The sequence below is a fragment of the Podarcis filfolensis genome (assembly GCF_964270895.1).
Source record: "Podarcis filfolensis genome assembly, chromosome: 4".
NCBI lineage: Eukaryota > Metazoa > Chordata > Lepidosauria > Squamata > Lacertidae > Podarcis > Podarcis filfolensis.
Window position 1 is genome coordinate 70,863,762 of NC_139607.1, and position 22,962 is coordinate 70,886,723.

General features: G+C 40.4%; 2 protein-coding genes across 63 annotated transcripts in view; one reads left to right on the forward strand and one right to left on the reverse strand.

Moving 5' to 3' along the window:
* ABI3BP (ABI family member 3 binding protein) overlaps positions 1–2,570 on the forward strand; it is a 151,790-nt gene extending 149,220 nt beyond the window's left edge. For all 50 annotated transcript variants that reach the window (XM_083611404.1, XM_083611402.1, XM_083611435.1 and 47 more), the window contains one exon: positions 828–2,570. In XM_083611404.1, coding sequence (XP_083467530.1) covers positions 828–943 — 116 coding nt within the window. In that variant the 3' untranslated portion in view covers positions 944–2,570. The remainder of the gene's footprint in view (positions 1–827) is intronic.
* Positions 2,437–21,838, reverse strand: TFG (trafficking from ER to golgi regulator). 13 transcript variants are annotated; one of them, XM_083611620.1, is made up of 9 exons: positions 21,654–21,838; positions 17,402–17,524; positions 15,594–15,802; positions 13,710–13,793; positions 12,745–12,891; positions 11,218–11,385; positions 8,352–8,492; positions 6,660–6,746; positions 2,437–4,635 (listed from the first exon to the last, which is right to left on the reverse strand). In XM_083611620.1, the coding sequence occupies exons 3-9, from the start codon at positions 15,775–15,777 to the stop codon at positions 4,250–4,252; spliced, it is 1,197 nt and encodes a 398-aa protein (XP_083467746.1). In that variant the 5' UTR covers positions 15,778–15,802; positions 17,402–17,524; positions 21,654–21,838; the 3' UTR covers positions 2,437–4,249. The 13 variants fall into 13 exon arrangements, with proteins under 13 accessions (XP_083467746.1, XP_083467740.1, XP_083467749.1 ...); XM_083611614.1 differs by having other exon boundaries at positions 11,308–11,385; positions 21,654–21,777; XM_083611623.1 differs by having other exon boundaries at positions 2,437–4,632; positions 21,654–21,773.
* Positions 21,839–22,962: the final 1,124 nt, after the last annotated feature.

A 22,962-nucleotide genomic window follows, 5' to 3' on the forward strand; every position in this document is an offset into this window, starting at 1 on the left:
AACTTCAGGCCCAGAGGCTGAATGCCTCCAGGCCTCTCTGGTCAGCTCTTCAGATTCTCCTCAGGCCACACTTCCAAGTGGCCTTGCTCTATGCCCTACTTGAATGCTTTTGGCTGGCTGGAATGCATCATTCAACTGTGATAATGGTTGCCCAGATGGAGAAAGGGGATGTATCAATCTCAGACTTTTGGAGCCTCAGCTTCAGGATGTGTCCTTCCAGTAAGCACTCAGGGCTGATTTCCTTAAGAATGGATAGGTTTGATCTTCTTGCAGTCCATGGGACTCTCAAGAGTCTCCTCCAGCACCATTATTCAAAAGCATCAATTCTTCGGCGATCAGACCATTCTTTATGGTCCAGCTCTCACTTCCATACATCACTACTGGGAAAACCATAGCTTTAACTATACGGATCTTTGTTGGCAAGGTGATGTCTCTGCTTTTTAAGATGCTGTCTAGGTTTGTCATTGCTTTTCTCCCAAGAAGCAGGAGTCTTTTAATTTTGTGACTGCTGTCACAATCTGCAGTGATCATGGAACCCAAGAAAGTAAAATCTCTCACTGCCTCCATTTCTTCCCCTTCTATTTGCCAGGTGATGGGACCAGTGGCCATGATCTTAGGTTTCTTTGATGTTGAGCTTCAGACCATATTTGAAGTTCCACATCAAAAAAACTAAGATCATGGCCACTGGTCCCATCACCTCCTGGCAAATAGAAGGGGAAGAAAGGGAGGCCGTGAGAGATTTTACACCTAGTGTACACCTAGGCAAATGTTAATACCAGAACCAGCATTTCAGTGTTCAACTTCTTTCCCTCATTTTGTTTTACCAGGCTTTTTTAGAGCGGTGCGACAGGAGCCTGTCAAGTTTGGGAAAATAGGTGCGGAGACGCATACTAACTACGTCCACTGGTATGAGTGTGGAGCAACAATACCTGGAAAATGGTAAAGCAAGAGATAAGACAAATGGCAGAGCAAAGGATGATACCAAATGGCTGCAATCCAGCTATGGCTAACCCAGGCAAGCTGAGAGATGGAATTGTGTTGTGGTGCAGTATTGTTCATTCTGAAATCTAACAATACTGTGTTAACTGTTTGATAGCATTGGCTGCTTAATTATAGTTGTCCAGATTTATGGATCTGTTGTAGGAACTTAGAACATGTCATAAAATACTTGGGAAGCTGGCTCCCTCTTAAGTCTCTTCTGGTGCCTTCTACATATTTTGAAAGATGTAGTTTATTATTTATCATTGTTTGAGGTACCTTTATGGAAAAGTATGTATTCTGAATTTTATTGATGCATACTGCCGAAGTACGTGTTCTGATTTATTTTTCAACTCATTTAAGTTATTCTGTCAGGTTAGCTTTTCTGCTACTTTATATGCTCAGGCTGCAAATATCCAGTTCTCTATTTGAACACTCTGGAAAGCTAATGATGCTCTCTGTACAGCTCTCTACTCAGATAGCCTGTGTTTTTAAACATGGCAGCCATATGCCAGAGAACCGTTTGACTGAGCCCATGTCAATAATCATTCTGCCATTTGAAAGTGTGGCAAAATGCTCACCACTTGGCCTAAGGTAGATTGGGGGCCTGCATCATTTTGTGGAGAACTCGCCTAAGGGTAGGTTTTATTCTCTATTGGTTTTAATGTTGTATGTCCAACAGGACTTTGATTTGGCAAAAGCAGGTTTCACCTTGCTTGTAAGACCTGCTCCTCAAGACGCTTGTCTTGCATAGATGGAGCTGACTATTGAAGGGACTGTATACACATGCTTCTATGGTGCTTTTGGAGTAACTGGAAGCTATGTCTCTGCAGATTTTTGCCTCTCTATAGTGGATTGATTTCAGCTCTGCTCGAAAGTTAGAATGCAGCCACCTAAAGGTATAATCTGTTGCTACAGCAAACAACTGGGAGATATCTGTACAAACCTTAATTAACCCTGTGATCACTATCATTATAATAGAGCAAAACAGGATGTTGCATCTCAAAATATTGTGTGCTCTAATACTTACCAAGGACATGTATTTTAAGCACAGTGTTTGCCTTTATAGTACAAAGCAGACAATCATTCACTGCTTCCAGGGAAACCTGCCTTCCCAACATGTTTGCAATATTCATAATTTATAACGTGCTCCCAAAAAATCAAGACATAAAATCAAGAATAAGCAGGTTTAAATGTACCCTTAACAAGCTAGTATGATTATTAGGTTTTAACTGTGTTGAGTAAAGATAAATGCAGACTTCAGTCAAATACCATGTAGAATATATTACGGCTGAAGCATACAAAAATCTTTATATACAGTTGAAACAGTAATGTGATCTGCTTTGTAGAATGGAAAAATGAAAGCTGTTTTTTTTAAATGGCTCTGTGCTTCCCCTCTACACAAAGTGATATATTTGTATTGCTTAAACATTTAAACATTATATATATAAAGAGATGTAGGTTTTTAAAGGTGTTTATTCAATGTATTAAAAAAGAACACAAGGAGTATTGGATTGGTTGTTTATAATAAAAAAAACTTTTAAGTACATTGCCGGTACACTGTACTCTTAATAAAGTATTTTAAATCATAAGTAGTATTTGATCCATTGGTATATTCAGCAGACACAAAACTGAAAAATTCTGAAAACAATCCTAAATTCTCTTGAGAGCCGCTTCAAAGACTTTCAGTAACCTTTAGTTGCAATTTTGAAATTATAACTGAAATTATCAGATAGTTTGGGGGAGGTGGGAGTGCCCTGTTTCAGTACATCAGATTGACAGCAAACTCAGAGTGTGCCACATCCTTCCTTAACTAAGATGTTGTAAACAATGTGAAATAGAGCATCTCCCTCAATATGGCTTAGCTGAGACTCTCCATAGCCTCATGTGGTTGCCTAAATGAATGTGCTGGGTTTCTTACATGGAAGCATTGTGTGACACATTGTGCTCCCGTACAGGACATGCACATGCAACCATAGCAAGTTGTGCATTTGTGGCAGCTTGAAAGATGGTGCTGCACATATGTAAATTGAAATGGTTTTGCAGTATCACAAGAAGCTACTGATTCATACAGTTGTAATAGCTGGGTACCTTAGGTCTATTATTGGTTGAAATAGTTAAATCATGTTACTTTATGAACTTTAGCATATATGGGGGCTTTTGAAAATGTAACCTCTAATAGTTCAATTGCTTCATTCCACAGAACTAAATGCGAATGGGTTGTCTCCAACGTTAATCATGAAATTAATGGGCATGACTTAGGTCTGTTGATTTCAATGAGTCTGCTCTGAGTAGAATTTAGCTGGCTATACCCAATGTGTTTCAATATATGCTCTTAAAAGGTTATGGTTCCCATGCACTATAATAAGCCTCTCACATGAGTACTTCCCAGAACATTCACGGTCACATTAAGTTTGTGAATCCATTTTGATAGAACCATTAATTTGTTGTTCTTGAGTCAGTAAACAGCTATTTCCAAGATTCCCTTGGATGGTGAAAAGGACATGGTGCATGTGATTCAATAGCTGTGAATACCATGAAGCAGACATCAATCCTTCCTAGTCTAGTGCACATGCTCAGGTAAGTGCACAGGCAGTGCCTCACTACACCTAGGACACAGGTACAATGCCTTACACAGTGAATATCATTTCACCTAGTTAACTATGATCTATACTTGCTGGTAACAATTTGCCAGCATCCAAGGTCTTCTGCGGCCCCCACAGGAAATGCTGGGATGGCTTACATGAAGAATTATATTGGTTGAAGCATTCCTGATTGGGGGGTGGGGTTTTTTTACTATAGCTGCAGATGTTGCAATGGATGTAGTAAAAATGCAATGCGCGGCAATTGAACAAAAAAGGATGGTTTGAATATTTTATTCAATTTCAGTGTGCATGTTACAATTTAAACATCATACCTAGTTTTAACAAGTGGGTCTAATTTAGTACATATTTTATTAGTAAAAACAAGCCAGATTTCAGCTAGATTTTTTCACCTAGTAGTTTAATATGGCAAGTCAGAATGTCATTACTTTACAAACATTTAGGTAGTGTTTCCAATATTAAACTAGAAAGCCAATACAATTTAAAGCAGGAAACAAGATTCATTTGGTCATTTATCCCAGCAAATTATACAGCAACAGTGATACCATAGAATATTCTGCCTTTCATTAGTTTCCGTATTTTAGTTAAAGAACCTTGGAGTCTGTATGGATGGAATAGCAACGGCAACAGCTTGGACTTACTTGGGGCCCGTCAACAGCACAGCTTCCTTATCGATAGCCAGGACCTGGCTGGGTGTAACCCTGGCCAAAAGGAGGGCGATTGCGTGCATATGGATTAGGGCCACTTGGAGGGGGTGTCATAGTAGTTCCAGGCGGTGGAGTGAAGCCTGGTCTTGGCTGATAAGCACCTGGCTGGCTGGGAGCCATTCCAGGTTGCGAAGCTGGGGTCACATTATAGCTGGCCGACTGTGAAGCTTGTGTTGTGTAGTTCTGTGCAGGAAAGGTGCCTGCCTGATACTGCTGGGGAGGCTGAGCTGGCAGCTGCTGAGGTTGAGGCTGGCCAGGAAACCCAGGAGCTGGAGCCTGTGAGGGCTGCTGGCTGTATGCTTGGAACTGCTGTGCTTGTTGAGGAGCAGTCTGCTGGCTGTAGCCTGCTGGAAGAGCCAAACAGCAATGCAGATAAGTGAAAGTAACACAACGGTTCACTTTGTAATGCATTCTTAAAAAATACAGACATTCCAGACAAAAGCTAAAAAACATACATGAAAAACAACCGGGGGTGGGGGGTAAAACATGAATTGCATTTTTAAATGTAAAGAAACCCAGCCTGGATACATACTAGCCAACTCCAGTGCATAAATGTGCAGGTGGAGTAACATTCCCCAATAGTGTTGCTCTAAAGCAGGAGTGGACAACCTGTAGCCCTCTAGATGTTGTAAGTCTCTACTTCCCACAAGTCCCAACTATCATGGCCAAAACATATTGGAAATAATTGCCTAAATGGTTGTTGGATTAAAACTCCCGTTTTAATCCAACAACCATTTAGGCAATTATTTCCAATATGTTTTAAAATATTTCTTTAAAATGCAGATATATTCAGTGATAACTTAATTTACTAAAGTGCAATTTCATAAATAATCAAGCTATGTATTATTCTTAGTTTGAAACAAGTCAGCTCACACAACTACTTGAACATATTTAGTTCTGCACACACAAAAATTCCTCCAGACACTAATCTCAAAAGTAGATGCTGGCAACAGTTTAGGTGCTTTTAATACTTGTGCTTCACTATCAGTCTGACTGAAAAGAATTTCAGATTGCAAATGTAAAAAAAAAAGCTGGTACAAAGACTGATACTCCATTTATTTCTGGCATGAAACACACCTGAAACTACTTGCAATGAAACATCTCCATTGACTGGAATCCTGTTAGCATTAAACACCAGATATATAACAATTATTAAAAAGGCAAGACCCTGAACAGAGAAAGCAAGGATGAGAGAATACAGTGGAGTAAATTTTGAACTCACCTGGAACTTGGGCTCAAATTTACTTTTTAAAACAAGAGCACTACCAAGCTTAAGTGTGCTTCGGATAGCTCAGTCTAGTCCTACCAAAACTGACACGTGGCGATGATCACGAGAAACAAATCCTACTACCTGGTATCAATATATAAGAAACTGCCTCGTATTGGAAAAAGCACACACGACAGCCAAATAAAAAGGGAATGGCTTCACTGCAACAACACCAAACTCAGAAACTTCTACCTCAGGAAATAGTTAACTTTGCCTGTAATCACTTGACTTAGTAGCATCTCTGTGGTATTCACAGGGAATTGGGCCTCAAAAATTGCCCTGGTGCGGATAAAAGCAGCTTATAGTAATGACTTCAATGGGTCAATGTTCGAGGCAAATGTAAACACCAGATCTGAGTTTTCTTCAGAAGAAAAAAATGCATTGTTTTCTCAACCTCTCCCAATTTATTGAGCATTTTAAGGGAGTATTTGACTAATTTCACTTCAACTGAAGAGTTCCAGATGCTTTCTGGAGGCCAATCAGGGGAGAATGGGGAAGCAAGAAAAACCTCATGCAGGCCTTTTCTTTTGATGCTCCACATGTTAATGCAAAAAAACCCCACCACCCACCAGCTCCAAAACAGTGTGTTCTAACTGGATCATCTTCAGTAAACTTTGGGGGGCACAACCTCTTAGCAAGAACAAGTAGGATTGAATGCTATTCCTCCAATAACCTCTGAGATGCCCTTCATACTTAGAAACAACTATTTAGGAGCGGAGCTACCTCTCGGTAAGGTTATCCCGCATTATCTGGGGCCTGTATCAAAACGGTAATCGTTATGTGAACGATGCAACCACTTGGAAAAAACTAATCTGCCCTGTCCCCGTGGTTGCATTATTCAGATGTTGTCCAGGATCATCTACTTTCTCTCTCACACAGGCAAAGTTTTCATGCTTCTGCAACTGAATTGCACCCAAGAAGATAGTTGCTGAGTAAAGTCTTAAGGTCACTTGCGTAGTGGTATTTTGCAAAAAAAAAACTGAAGTTTGCAGAAATTTAGTTTGATTTCAGAACAGAATTAGAGAGCATGCATTTCAGGATACAGTTAAGTGAACACATTTTGTACTATATACAAAAATTTTGAGGTACCTTCCACCTGCTTACCTGGATACTGCATACCATACTGTGGCTGAGGCTGAGGCTGCTGAGCAGGGTATCCAGCTTGTTGTGGATATTGTGGATATATCTGGCCTACCAATTTAAATTAAAAGCTTTAAGAAATTTAAGAAATATTAGCAGCTCAGTCTTACCTGCCTCAAATATTATTTTCTTAAGGTTAAACTATATTTTTAAAAACTGAGAAGCTACTGAATCTAACTAAACATGTTTTCCTGAAGAAATTGAGATTTCCCAAGAAAACTGTTTATCTGGTGTAACAAAAAGTGAGGCCCCCTCCAACTCACTTTCTTTTCTTTTATATTTAAAAAAACTCATATTGTCCAAACATGATTTGAAAGAAGTTATTGGCTAGTAACAGTCAGGTCTTTGGGAAGGCTTAAGCGCTAAAGGCTTCTTTGTATGTGTGTATGTACTTTATTTATTTAAATATTTATATACCACTATCATAAAAATATATCACAGTGGTTTTCAAGAATATAAAAACATGCCAGTAAAAATCAGTAAAAGATTAAAAGCAAAAGAATTAAAAATGTATCTGAGGTATCTGAAGTCTGTCCTTCACTCAGGAATCCCAGGGCATTAAACACCATTAAAATCATAATTAAGAATAAAAATTAAACACCAAGTAAATCAACCGTTCAAGAAGTTGGTTCCCACAACTCTCTAGAGAGGATTTGGGGAGGGTATAGGGGTGCACAAATGGGGCAAGAGGAGAGGGAGGGGAAGTTGTGCTGCACAGCCAGAAATCCTTGCATCAACAGAACTATTCATTTGATAGCGCCCAAAAATTGTTATTTTAATCTACAATATAGAATGCATGCTTTTCGAGGCAAACATTCATTTTATAGTTACACAGAACCTAGCATGAGGAATGTTAAACACTGCTCTGCAAAGTCAGTTTCTACACTGTCCAAGGGAAGGTTTTAAGTTTTCTGGAGTATTAATAACTGGACAGAGCAGATGTTTCTAATACAAAAATTAGCTGTTTGACAGTACTGCTAAACAATATTGAACTGTCACTTCAACCCTTATAAACCACTGCAATAATCCTGCAAAATACTTTTCATATACTGTATGTTTTCATTTTATAGGACTGCCTTGCTTGCAAACATTGTAGCACCATCTACTGTTTTAAATGTTGCATAATCAGAACTGGGCCTTCTTAATTTGTTTTATACCTGTCTGTTTGGTGAGCGTTATGCTAAAACAACTAATGGAATCATCTGCAATGTTATTATTTATTTTTAGTAGTTATTTATGCAATGCTATCAGTATACACAGCACTTTGCCAGGGTAGCACAAAAACATGTCCTTGCCTCAAAGGAGCTTACAGTCTAAATTTTGACAGAAGACAAAGGGAGGGAAGATACAAGCATAGTGGGTGATGAATGTGAGATGTGCAGCTAAATGTAATTAGGCTTGGTTAGAGTTGGAAATGAAGGTCTAGCAAAACAGCTGCATTTGAGAGACTGCTGGGGGTGTAGAGAGATGGAGCACATGGAGTGAGGGCCAGCAACTGACAATGGATACAGTAGTTTAAAAGAGCAAGATATCTACACGCAGATGAGAATGGTAGAGCTGAAGAAGAAAAGAGCACAGGCAGCGTCGTATTAGGAGAGATGGGATGGGCAAGTAAACACCCCATCTCCAGGATAATGGAGCACAGGTATTGCTCACCTTCCATCTGACCAGTTTGTGGCTGAGTTCCTCCATATGGTGGCTGCTGTGGTTGAACTCCAGGTGGATGAGCTGCAGATGATGAAGAAGCAATGCTATCGGGTGTTCCGGAACGTTCTTCTACAGGGGCACTGGGGGGTCCTGGGGAAAACACAGGCACCGAATTCTAATGATCTCTCTGACTTTCATTAATAAAACTTGGTATACCATTTCATGTTTCCATATTTAAAAGGCGTAATATACAATCTACTATACTCCAAAATCTGGCAATTTCTTTCAGCAGCACAAACATAACTGAACAAGTTCCCAACGTGTTTTAAAACCTCTTTACCGATGGAAACTCTTATTCCTTAATAAAACATCTTCCAACAGGTCTGTACAATTTCTCAGTGTGTCTGGGCTAATATTATTGTTGTCATTTTCCACAAAGTTACGGCTGGCTTATACTGATGTAGCTGCTTTAAAGGCTTTGCAGTTTGAATGCTAGCTATATTCAGCTTAATGAAATCTGAATGAAGTTTATTTTAATTCAAAATGTTCAGAAATGTCAATTTCAAAGGCACAATAAGCAAACATCCCTGTTACTACAAACATATTTTTGCAAAAATAAATAAATGACAATCTATATGGAAGCAGCTACAAGACCATGATGTGAAGCCTGGGATGATTTAAAAATATTAGTTCAATAACTATTTAATAAGTATTTCAATTTCAACACTCACACACTGTTTCTGGTAATTTGCTCAGATTGACGACAAATTATCAAATCCAATGCCCTGAAACTTCTACAGCACCTTCCTGTCCCCACATTCTTTCATTAGATGTCAGGGCATCCTCCCTGCTAATAAAACCATTAGTCTATTCAGCAAGGAAACCCCCAAGTACAGGAGGTGACCATTTTGTGTGCATGATCACTGACATGTGCACTGCTTTCAACCCCAGAAGGGGAGTTGAAACGGGGTGGCGGCAGCACAGGCTTATGCACAACCACTGACATGCGCAATGACCCAGAATGCAACCCACGCATGAAAGGTGAGTTGCCTGTACATAAAGGATATCCAGGCTCCAGGTTAGTCATTTTTATACTATAGGCTGAGTAGAGATGTTAACTTTGAAGGAAGCCATGACTGATTAAGATAGCATCATAGTGCTTTAAATGTATGATGTGAATGTGGCCATAGTAGCACTAAAGGGTAATTATTGCCGTTGCTCCTCAGAAATCATTTATATATAGACACAAACCCTCCAAATATATCCCTATTTTATAGAGCCAGAGCACCAAATTTACACAACCCAAGGGTAACCTAAGCATGTAGCAAATTCAAACCATGCAACAGCTATGGCATGAATTCATCATCTGACTGCTTTGGGGCAGATCACTTTTCACTACTCAAAGTACAGTCTACATGGACAGCTGTAACATGCTAAATTTGCCTTGCACAAGGCTAATTTTGCATCAAGGAAACCAACTCAACACCCCATTTTCTCTTGAGAATACTTTTTTGTTTGTTTTTTACAGTGAATATACACAGTGATTAGTCCGAGCAATGGGGCAAGCAACTTACTCTGCACTATGAAACATTATAACAATGTAGCAACTAAGTTCTCCCTATTTATAATTAATGTGATAATTGCATGCACTTGTCAATTACCAGATCACAACTTTGGAGTATGTTTACTCCCTTAAAGTGACACCCTATGAGCCACGTCTCAAGAGTTTCCATTTTGTATTATAGATTGTTTTCACACACAGAGAAAGCTATCCAGTCATTACTGTTAAGATACTATTGTTAATGTATCACCAATAAAAATCCTCTTACATGTATTTTCTGTTTTCTGACTCTTTCAGACAGACTGCATTCCTTTTCAAATTTTTATGTGTGATCGCAAGGGCAATGCTTTTGCTTTTACAACATAAAATACTATTCTCAATTCTTTAAACTAAGAATGAGCACAATTTAACCATGGGCTGTATGTCTTTAGGTTGGCCATCCATGTGGCATTCATGTTGTAAGCACATAAAAATCCAGAAACAGCACTTTTTGTGTACATATGGCATGATGGTTCTAGGGCTTTGGTGTCATCCACATCTAATGATCCTAGTGCAAAATTAAAATCAAGACCTTCAGGAAGTGCAAGCTAAATTTGGAGCATACTAATCATCCAACCACTTTGCAGATGACAGAAAAATAGTCTAAAACAATAATTATGCTACTGAGAGAGGCAAAGGTAGTACACTATGCAGGAATGTCATGCTGTGCATACATTGTTTCCTTCAAATTAAGATCACAGAGAAGCCCTCAGAATGGATTAATGATGCTACAGAAATTGATGTGTGTAATTTGCTGCCACATATCTGGGGGAAAATGCTTTCTCTAAGGATAGGGGAGGAATTTGTTAAGTCCATTTTTCACAGTGGTCCTAACCGATTCAACTTGATGAACTTGCTTGCAGATCGGAACACCACTATAGTAGGATTACTTGTCACAAAAAAAATAATATGGATATTTATGGGGGGAGTGCATTGAAAGGCCCTGAGAAGTGTGCTTTTTACAGGAAGAAAAAGGCATAAAAAATTATAGACTTTTGTGCATTTTGGGCAAGTTCATGAGACAGTAGGACTGAGTATCAGCTGACACCAAACAGATGTTAGCTGACCTACCATATCTAATTACATTTTGGGAATTGTAAAGACATTTCGGTATTGGAAAAGTATTGTCGTTTAATTGTTACCAATGTTTTTAACTATAATAAAATAAGAATTTTGTAACTCCCTCACGTTCATTCTACAAGATCCTCATGATGCATGGATGATTTTGAAAGGTTCAAACTTCAACAAGGGTTTCAATAAAATATGTATTCTTACCCGACACCTGATCATCTGCCAGCCCAAATGCTGACATGACATTTTTGTTGATTTCATCTTGATTTTTTAATGGATCAAAAGCAGACATACTTGCTGCTATAACTTGAGTAGAAGGCTTGACAGTGGAGTCAGTAGTAGCAGGCTTATCTTCCCTACTCTCTGCAACATCTGCAAGACAAAAAATAACTTTTTAGAGGCCTTGTTGATTGGAGTATCCAAGTTTGTTTCAAGGACTATGACAGATTGCTTAGCAACCTCAAAGCCCACATCAGAAATGTTACTATCTTTTACTAAAATTTCTGCATGCAGAAAGGCTACTTTAACAAAACAAAACAAAAGTTGCTTCTTTGAATTTTAACATTTACTGTCAAATGTTTTTCCACAAGAAATATCAATTATACACCCCACCCCCCAAAATGGTACAAATACATTCCAGTACACATCACCATCTCATGCTTTCGTTTGTGTTCAACAACTCTGACTGAACGGAGCATGTAAAGTTCATTTGACTTGAATTGCTCATGCCTTGTTTATTTAGTTCTTGGTGATGAGCCATTAAGGGAAACAGACGCTGGCAGTTTAAAAAAAATACAAAGGCGAGAGTTGAGGGTTTGCAGTGATGTGGGCCAGAAGCAAAGCAGAAAGCTGGGGAGAGAGTTCATGGGGTTTCCCCATGGTGCACAATAAATGTTTCTCTCTCAAAAAAGTAACTGGAAGTTCATATATGAAGAAGGTTCAATATACACATGCAGGGGCTTGAATGTCACATGTCTGAATATTTCAAGTAACACCTGACTAGGCAGCTGACCAACTTTTACAAAGTTATCCAGATGTTGCCTTGTTATAACACCATTCCACTGCCACACACACAAAAAACCAACACTAAGATGCTGGAAATCTATACTGCTGGCCAATTATCATTCTGGCACAGTGTATAGACAAATATAGTTGTCGCAAACACACATTCAAAACTCTCAGGATTTTCTGATTCAGTCATCTACCTCTTCCCACAGAGGATGTGCCAGACATGCCTAAGAACCGACTTCTCCCCAGAGATAGGGTCAGCATGACTCCAGTAAACTGAAGAATGTATTCCATCTCAGCACACCATAATAACCAATATTACACAAGTTATTTAAAATGGGGATTCTGTAGGGCACTTGGTCATGTTGCATATTAAGGTGATGACTTTTCATAAGTATTATTTATTCAACAAATTATACCCCATTTTCTTTACACCTTAGCACAACAAATTTGGTGTATGTTGAGCAAGATACTAGCACAGGATTTTTACCCCAAGCCGCAACAGAGATCGTAGAAAAGATATCCAATGTTTAGATACTTATTTTTAAGAGAGATAGCCGTCAAGATTACAGAGTCTTATTAAGTAGAACTCTGGTTGGGAAAAGGATGGGGTGGTGGGTTCTACATGGGAAATTAGATTGTATGTGCATTAGATTGTGTGTACATGCACACACAATTGCGGAAGCTCAAGCAATTATTTGGCAGTGCCAATCGTCAACCTACCATTTTCAGGGAGGCTTGTGGAAAGTCCTGGTTCAGCTGGGGGCTCTAGGCAATCCAGCAAACGATTCACTTTGTTACGAAGTTCTATCAGCTCTCGACGGAGGTATTTCACTTGATTAGATTCTAGAGGCCTTGGCTGCCCATTCACTGTAAAAGAAATATTATACTAATGAGTCTTTATGGCACAAGAATTTTCAGTTGCCTTCCTGTAAGAATTAAAGTAAAAGCATTGCATAGCCTGAATGCAACCTTAACTGTGAAAATGGAATGCACTTTGTGGAAACCTGCCTTAAGATCTTACAGTAAAGAGTGCCTATGAAATCAAATTTACTATATTTTGGGAAATGGTTTCGTCTGCCCATCCATTTGTTCGTTTGCTATATATTTGGACACTTGTCAAGATATCGTCACCAAACTTGCCATGGGGATTCCTGAGGTGGGGACAGTGCTCTTTGTCAACATCTGAATGCTAGATGCCATATTGAATAAAGATGGCGGACTATAACTTTGGGTAACTTTGCCCACTTTCAGGCATAGGTTTAGCCGTCTCTCAATATATCGTCACTGAACTCAGCATAAAGGTTTCCTGTGGTAAGGGTCTTTCTTGGACTCCAATAACCAATTTGAATCAAGATGGCAGACTAATACATGACGTTGGCATAACTTTACCCATTTTTGGTGTGATGGGTCCAAACTGACAAATTACCCTATCTATTTAAAAAACAAAATGTTTTTTGGTTTCTAAAAGTTCCTGGGCAGTTCTGGGTACTCCAAGCTAGCAAATAAATAAATGCCCTTTTCCAGGACAACGTGGCTTACGCCACCTGTAAATGCCTGAATTGCTGGGTGGGCATGAAGGGAAGTTTATTACCAAGATGCATAATAGTTAAGGGGAAAGAACTGGTTTGCTAAGAATCCCCCCAAGTACAAGAATTTCATGTGACTCAAAAATCATTAGTACTTACCAAACAGTGTCAATTTCAGTATCCTACTGCACTGAATTGCAAAAGAAAGATCTGAGCTATCAAAGATTGTTATAAGATCTCCATCTGTTAATTAAAGAGAATTAGGAATCAGATCTAATGCACATTAATAAAAATAATCACTTTACAGATTGTCACTTGCATCATATAGTAGTGCACTCAGGACATTAAATTTTTGTTTGCAATATGTCCATGATGACAGCTTATTTTATGCACTCCAAATAATACTGTGGCCATTGTTAAAGAGCTTCACTTAGAGGTAAACACATCCTTTCCACAAATAAAGAATTTGTATATGAAATGAGAAAATGACTCTGGATAATAAAGTTAGCAGGTCCCCCCCCCCCCACTACATACCTATAGAACAATTTCTGGCAGAATATTATTTAGCCTCTCCTATTCCAATTTCCTCTAAAATATTCACTGGCATTACATCAACTTTACATAGCAGTTACTTATATAAATAATAAATGGAAGTAATGCAAAGACTATGTCCACAGAATCTGCTCTCTAAAGCATGTCCAGTGACCACTTCACAGTACTTGGCACTACATTATGAAAGCTGCCCACTGATGCCCCAATGCCCTGTGGTAGATAAGCACATCTGCTAATTTTGGAGTTCCTAGGGAGCCCCAAAATCATAACGCAGAATTAACAGTGGAAAACATACCACCTAAATCTTAATGGGAGTCATTTCCCCCAGCAAATTCCAAAGCAACAAAACACAGTTTTTCCCTAAATATAGATTATTCCACATGAGACTGAGTCAGGAGCCAAAAGTCCTGTTCAGTCCCCAAATGACTAGTAATTTCAAGAAAAGCTAAGAAGCAGAGAAACACTCTGGGCATGTTCAGACAGGAGCTACTTTGCGAAATGCATGCCAACATGCTCTTCCACTTTCCACTTGTGCTGCTGCCCTGGATTATACTGCAGATATAGGCGAGACTTGCCCAATCCCTTACTTCAGGTAACAACAAAATAGCAGCACTTGTTCAAGACAATTTTTTTGAGAATTATAGGAACTGTGTGCATACAGGCCAAATACAGTATTTATTATATAGCAAATGTCCTTTGGGATACAAGTCAGGTGTCTGGAGTCACAGCTCCATTTACATCTTAGTTCAGGGATGCAAGCCTCCAATATAGAACCGTATGAGACCCCTGGGACTGCTGACAGGATTCAGAAATGTCAATTTCCAACTTTCTCCTGTTGGTGTCAGTATCCAGTTATAGAACAAAGCCCTAACCCTTTCCTGTGCTAATGAAGGCTCAGAACCACTGGTTCCCGGAGTCTCACAGTTGTCTCCCTCTTGACTCTCTACAAATATTAATTCTTGGGCTCATTCAAGACAAGCATCTGTCCCAGACTAGTTCTAAATCTTGAGGGAGTGCCTTTGCTTTTAAGTTTTTGCTGGAAAACCCAAGGTAGTTATTAAAGTCCCAGAAACGGCTGAAATTTCCTAGATTGATGGAACTGCCCCATTACGTTAGGCAATATTGAGAGTAGAAACTCTTAAGTTCATTGATTTCAATCTGTATTCTATGTATAACTTAGTTGGAGATCACTCACGGATACAGCATCACAGAATGCATCACTTTTAAGCTCAGCATTACCACCTACACAGAGGTAAGAAACTCAGTTATACAGTGCAAGCACAATATAAATAAGCAATATCTATGACATGCTGCCGTAACTTTTGTTTCCTACCACACTTCCTGCAGGTTACTAGAACCGTGCTGACATACCAAGAACAGAGCTCTACACTGGTCAGAAAAAAAAGAGAAATGTGCCATAACAAAAACAACTGGAACACCAAAAAGATTTTTGTACTATTAGTTAACACTAAAAGTTGAAAGAAATCCTACCTTCGTCTTTGTATTTTATTGTAACTTCATCATTGCTCAGAAGCTTTCCCCTGAAAACTCTCTGCATCATCAGCACTAACTCGTCATAGGTGATGTCCTCATTGTGAATGGGAATTCTTCTAATATCATCACCCATTTGAGCTTTAATTATAAGCTTTCCACTCAAATCCAGTTGTCCATTCATGGTTAACTCTGGCCTTCTTACACAGCTATTCAAAATGAAAGACATTTACATTAGTATATCCTGAAAAACAATTACACTGATTCATTCCATCCAAAGCACAATTTTATATTACTAGATTAGGGAGGAAAATAATATATTACTGAATGGCATGATCTAAGAAAGAAGTGCACATATAATAATGTATACCACCTAAAACAGATTTAAAAACTGTTAACAATTCCAAAAATGCTCTGGGCATTCGGAGAGGGGAATGAAATGAGGAGTAATGGTGATGCCAACTTCCTGGGAAAAGACATGATCTATAAACAGCCTAAGATAAGCAGAGGATCAAAACCCAATAAATCTGATCACTCCTTGATACTTTACACCTGGAGTGGCTAACTCCCAGCCTGAAGACCTGAGTCTGCCTCCATTTTTTTCAAAGGAGGCATGGCACTGGTGCCATCAAGCTGAAGGGGGTGCAAACTGCTCAGATGGGGGGGCACTGTTTGTTCTGTACATGTGTGTGGTGTGAGTACAAGAGTGTAGGGCAGCCCCATGACTTTTGGTCACATACTCCACTAGCATGCAACCACCAGAGAGTTGGCCAAGGCTGAATGCGATCCTTCAGCAGGCCCCCTGCTTACATTCTAGTAGGATCTTACACCCGTCCCTTATGGTTGAAAGAAACCCCCTTAATTTTTTTTCCTCTATCTCAAACAGTTTTACATTTATAGCAGTTCAAAGTTTTGTTAAATTTGCGTTGTCTGTCCCTCTTGAGACACTCGGCACAAGATACCCTTGTGTACGTTTTATTTTTTTCTCCATAACCAGTGATCAGATCTCTTTGAAATTTTACACAGAGCTCAATAAAATGACGTAAATTTCAGAAAAAATACACCAGCACTCAAAAGATTTTATAAATGCCTAAAAAAAATTATAAATGTACTTGTAGCCTGGGTTTTTTTTGTGGAAAAACTAGGTTTAGAAAACCTGAATTTTCAGCATGTGGGCATGATGGAACCCAAAGTTTTTGATGTTGAAAATTATTGCAAATACATGCTCTTTCTTGACAAAGAATGAAATTTATGGGTTTTTTATTCCTTGTAACAAAAATTTTATGTTTTTGGACATCTTGGGGGGAAATGGCTTCTGGGCAGCCATTTTGTACAACTTTCCTACAATCCATAGCTGAAATAGAAAAAATTAATGAAACAAAGTTGTTCATCTTAAAAATTAGCATAATATTGGTTATTATAAGTTGTTGTTTTTTTAAAAGAGCATACTTGTTTTAATTTTGGGATATTTGAATTTGAAGTTATGAAAACTGGCTATCGGGAAATCAATAAAGGGAAGGGTGTGCACCAAGTTTCATCAAAATCTGAGATGGTGGGTTACAAAACCCTTGTTTTTTGCGTTGATTTGATGTGGAATGACCCTATAATTTAAATAGTTAAAGCAGAATTTTCATTTAACAGATAAAACTAAATGGCTATTCTGAACTATCACCAACTAATAACTTTTCTAAATGACATCTTCAGCTTGAAAAAGTGGACACAGTACTAAGAATTTCCAGACAAGGCACTGTCACTGTGAACTTTACAGTACAATTCACTTTCTTTATTACATCAAATATTAAGTGTACCTGTCTTGTAAAATGTATTGAGTAGCTGGGCAGATTATCCCTTTTACTTTCAGCTGGAGGTCAGATGTCCCGCCATGCAGCAGTGGTTAGTAAAATATAACAACAGGCAGCAGTGTGTGGAATCTGCATTAAAACACAAAGGCAACTTAGTTATGTCTCAGTCACCATCAAAGTCTTTCATTAATTAGCATAGACATTCATTCTATTATTATTATTATTATTATTAATATAAATATACAGAAGGCAAGTAACAGAGTAACCCAAACCCTCCTTATGCCTTTGCCCAGCTGTCTGGGCTAAGCAGCCTCTCACTGTGCACCACAGAAAGCATCATTTATTTGTGTGGCACTCCCCCTTCCGCCCCTGTGATCATGTGGGCAAGAGTTCCACTGGCAGGATACTGCCAGCAATGTCCAGCAAAAACTCCAAAACAAGCAAGCACAAATATGCCCTTGAAGGAAAATAATTCTTAGAATGTGATTCATGTGCTGAATACATACCTATTAACCCCGGCTTTTGACACCTGAGATGTGTTTTAGTAGTACCTACCTTCTAGTACCTATGCTTCTAATTGCATTTTTAAAAATGAGCAACATTTTATACAAACCCTAGGACCTTGTGGTGAAGGATGCTTAAGAGTCTATGAATAATAATAAATATTCCCAATATGTACACTTAAAACTGTTGAAACATTTGTATGACATGCTTTCAGAGCCAGAGTGTTACATTCTGCTGCACTAATTCTACAGAGTCTAGGTCAGATAAAAGTGAAATCGAAAGTGTCATGTGTCATCAGCTTATTTGTAAGGTTTATTAGCACTGGGATCTGCTACGATTATCAAAGACAAAGAAAGCTGTATCTGAATATGTGGTTCTCTTTTTCATATCATTGTGCATGCTCTCCTTTGGTTTAAAGTCAAATCTTGTATTTTCCATAAAAAAGTTGCACATTTCTAGACTATACCATGAAAGAGACACTCATTTGTTCCTATGCAGCCAAATTGGAGAATTGAGATTATAATTTTAAATGTTACAATTGCCACTTTTTTTTTAATAAAAAACCCCTACATTTCTTAAGTAACACAAATTTGTTAAAAGTAAATGCACCGTAACAACTGTAAGAACAGAATCTTTAAACAAGTGTGGGATTCAAGGCAGTTTATGCTTTACAGAAATCAGACTTAATTTGACCTTCAAATCTATTTAGCAATAATTTCAGTTGTGAAGTATGATAAACCTACATATCACTAGTAGCTCACTAGCTAAACTGTTGCTGGCAATATCTTTTATTACTACAACCACCAGATTTTCCTTACAGCAAACCCTTATGAAGATGCTTTTGCTATGCTGTTATGAGTTACTTTATTAACTTAAACATTGTATTCTTTATTGTAGTAAAATTTCTAAGCTGTTCACAAGCCTCTGTTGAATGTAGACTCTCCAATATTCCTGTTGAGTGCATGTTTTACTTTCAGTTTGTGATATACTGTCAGGGAATCAGGAGCAGGAGCACTGGGGAGAGAGGAATTGGAGAGCGAAGGGGAAGAATCCGAGGGAAGCGTAGGGGAGTATGACAGTGGCCCGAGAGATTCCATGAGCTTCTCCAGCGATTCAGAAGATTCCCAGAAGGGGGCGCCGATGGTCAGAGCAAGGGGGGTCCCAGGGGGGACGCACCAGAAACAAGGAGCCAGAGGGGAACCCCAAAGCAGCAGTGGGGGATCGGGACCAGTTTCCCCACCAGAGCATAGTGGGGGGGAAGAGTCACATGTGTCAGGGCCAGCATCCCCTCCAGCGGGGAGAGAAGATGAATCAGGGCTGACCACGCCTCCATCGGAGAGTGGGGGAATGGAGGGGAGGTCAGTTGCAGCTAGCCCCCCCCCCCCGAAGGGGGAAGCAGTGACAGCAGCAGTGAAACGGTCACGCGGAAAGCTGCTGGCTGGGCGCGCGCGCCAAGTTCAAATGTGCAGGCGCGGGGGACAGCAGGAGACCCGGATGGGGAACCAGCTCCTAAAGCCCGCCGGAGGGAGGGAGAAGGCTCAGGGGAATCAGCGTCAGAACAGGCTAGAAAGGGTGAGACCCCGGCGGGCAGGCGGACCCAGAGGAGGAAAGAGCAGCGGAAAAGGTGGAGCAAGGCGAGGGTCTTAAACTGGTGTACGGGGGGAGGAGATTCAGAGGGATCATCAGCGGTCTGACAGTTGAGACGTAGAGCTGTGCGCTGCGGCTCTGGAAGTGAAACTGAACTTCAATAAAGACTTTTGTACTTAACAACGAAGCAGCGTTGGTCCTTTGTGAGCTGGGACCTTGGGCAGCTCTGACATATACGTTTAGAAAAAGACTAATTATATTTAATTGATACTGTTTTGATTTATATTTCTGTTTGCAACCCACCTAGAGACTGATTTCATAACATCATAAAATTGTAGTTGGAAGGGATCCAAGAGGTCATCTACTCCAACTCCCTTCAATGCAGGAATCACAGCTAAAGAACCCCTGCCAGATGAATCCCTAAATACCCTTTGGTTTTTAGATCCCTAAATACAAATACCATTTCAGATGCATCTGATAAAAGTGGGCTCCAATTCATGAAAGTTTATATTAAGTAAACCAGTTAGCTGTTAAAGGGGCAATAAAAACTGGCACTTTAGTTGCAGTAGATTAAATTAGCATAGAGGATATTTGAGAAAAGTAATTCCTTTAAGGATCATTAACTTTGTAATCACAAGAGACTGCCAACTATCTTAGTAACTGAGCTTCTAGTGCTGGTTATGTATCAGTTTATGAAATTTCAATGGCAGAAATTTTCTTTAGAAGCAGGCAACTCAGTTGTGTCTCTATATCTATTTAAGGTTTCAATCCTATATCATCTTATCTAGAAGCATGTCCTATTGAACTCAACAAGGCTTACTTCTGACAGACGTGTACAAACTACACTACACAAATATTAAATGACTGGTTGTATGCTTAATATTGTAATGGGTCTCTGGTATAGAACAAAAGCTAATACTTGGGACAGTATTAAAGCTTAATTATGTAAGAGAAACACAAGAAAAGTCTCTTGCCATAAATTTTTCCAAGTATATGTACTTATGAATGCAACTGTTTTGCAAGAACAGGATTTCCTTCCACCACTCTCATATCAGCTGTGACAGATCTCTTCAACCCCAATGACTTGCCCTGATCACACCCCAACGTCTCTGAAGGAGTAAACAAGACAAAAAAGCAATGACAGGAAGAGTTGCTGGCTCATGCCCATCTGACTCAGAATGTCAAGTAACTAAATACTGACAGCAGCTCTGAGTACTTTTAAAAGCTGCGTTGCTGGGCTAATAACAATTTCTTTGCATGAACGAAATGAACAGTACTCAAACTTTTGAGATTCTGAACCGTGAACATTTCCAAGTCTTCTAATTATACAAATCAGAGTAAAAGACGTAGAAGAATTAAGAGTCCAGCAAGCCAGATATAACGACAACTGCCCTGTTGGCCTCTTGGGGTGACCTTGGATAGACAACTTTCCTCCTCGCAAGACTCCCAAGTACAAGAGGCCGCTTGAGGAACAAACAAACAAACTTCGAAGGTGTACAAAGAAGATGAAGCATTTAAATAAAGGAAGCTGTGTGTATTCTGCAGAGCCTTCCTCAGTGACAAAGAATCAGAAACCCCAAATTGACCTCTTCCCATTTTAGGCTCTCCAGCCCTGGTGGGGCAGGAGAGGGATGCAGAAAGAGAAAGCGGGGGAGGCAGGGAAATAACTTTTCCCTCAGAAATGGGAAGTGCATCTTTTCCAAGGGTGTTTTTTTTGGGGGGGGGAGCAAAACCTCGTTACAACACAATTAAACCTGCACTGCTTTGGCACTGCTGTTTGCTGCAGTAGGCTAACGCAGCGCCCACAAACTAGAAAATGAATTATGTGGGGAAGGAGGGGAGAGCAAGAACCAGGACTCAAGGCCGATGGGCGGGGGGTTGAGGTTGATGTGGCAACAGCTGAGCCAGTGCGTGGCCTTCCCCTGTCTCGAGTGGACGGGGAAGGGCGCGGCCTAGGCCTCATCCAGGCGCCCTAAGGCCCCCCCCCGTCGGCTACCCGATCCTTCCCCGGTGGGCAGCGGCTCGGCCTCTCCCATTCAAACCGGGGCAGCGGCTCCCCCACCCCACTCGCTCCGTTTCTTCCACGGAATGGAGGCCGCGGCGCCAGCCAGCCCGCCAGCCCCACGACCCTGTACCCCCCCTACCCGCTCCCCGCCTCCTCACTCACTGCTGCCGCCGCTGCCGTACGTGGCAAAGAGACTCGGCCAAGGCGGTTGCTGCTGCCGCTGCTGCTGCCGGGCCGCCACGCATGCGCACTCCGCCCATAACCTGACGGCGGAGACTGCTGCACCGAAGAGCTTCGTCAGAGGAAACCGGTACCGCGCAGGCGCGAAATGAAGGTGTGGGGCACGCACGCGTGTTTACGTACAGGACAGCGACGTAGAGCGACCCAGATTTTTCTTGACCTTAAAAAAAATAAAAAGGCAGCGCGAGTCCAGTTAACGCGCATGCGCGGAAATGAATGGTCCTAGTCTAGTCTCCCTTGTTGGTTTCTGGCAGTCAATTGCGTGCAGTTGGCGTCTCTTCTGGGCAGAGGAGCGTCTTTGCAAAAACGTCATTCACGGGTCCTCCTTCTTTCAGGCCAAGCCGTGTTCAGTGGCTGAGGCTGCTCCGCAGTGCCTGCCCCGATGTTCGTTGATCTCAATGTGGTGCGCTCTCAGGAGAGTAAAGGACTGGACCCAATAGGGCTTCTGAGCAGTATACAATAGAGGGTTGCAAATGTGCTTTACCGTGCTAAGCTGTGAACATAGAACCAATGGAAAGCAAAGAGAGGGTCACTCACCCCCCCCCAATTAAGCCCCGAATATCTACTTCCTCATCTACCATCCTGAAAGCCAGACTGCTGCAGTCTATGGCTTGTCTAATCACTCACAGATACATCAGGGGACTGGCCTTCACATGCCCTATTCACCTAACCAGTTAAGCAAAGTGGTGTTGTTGTTGTTGTTGTTGTTGTTGTTGTTTTATACACCACCCATCTGGCTGGGTTTCCCCAGCCACTCTGGGCGGCTTGCAATACATAAAAAATTGTAAAACGTTGTTGTTTAGTCATTTAGTCGTGTCCGACTCTTCGTGACCCCATGGACCAGAGCACGCCAGGCACTTCTGTCTTCCACTGACTCCCGCAGTTTGGTCAAATGTAAAACATTAGATATTTAAAAATTCCCAATACAGGATTGCCTCCAGATGTCTTCTAAAAGTCAGGTACAGTGGTGCCTTGGGTTACATACGCTTCAGGTTACAGACTCCGCTAACCCAGAAATAATACCTCGGGTTTTGTTTTGGAGTTTCTTTGACTTCTGGTAAATTTGGAAAGCTCCGTGGCTGTGCAGGAATAAAAGGCTGCTCTCTGACTTGTCCACATGAGAGACATCATCATTATCCTCATTACTAATGTACAGTGGTACCTCGGGTTACATACGCTTCAGGTTACAGACTCCGCTAACCCAGAAATAGTGCTTCAGGTTAAGAACTTT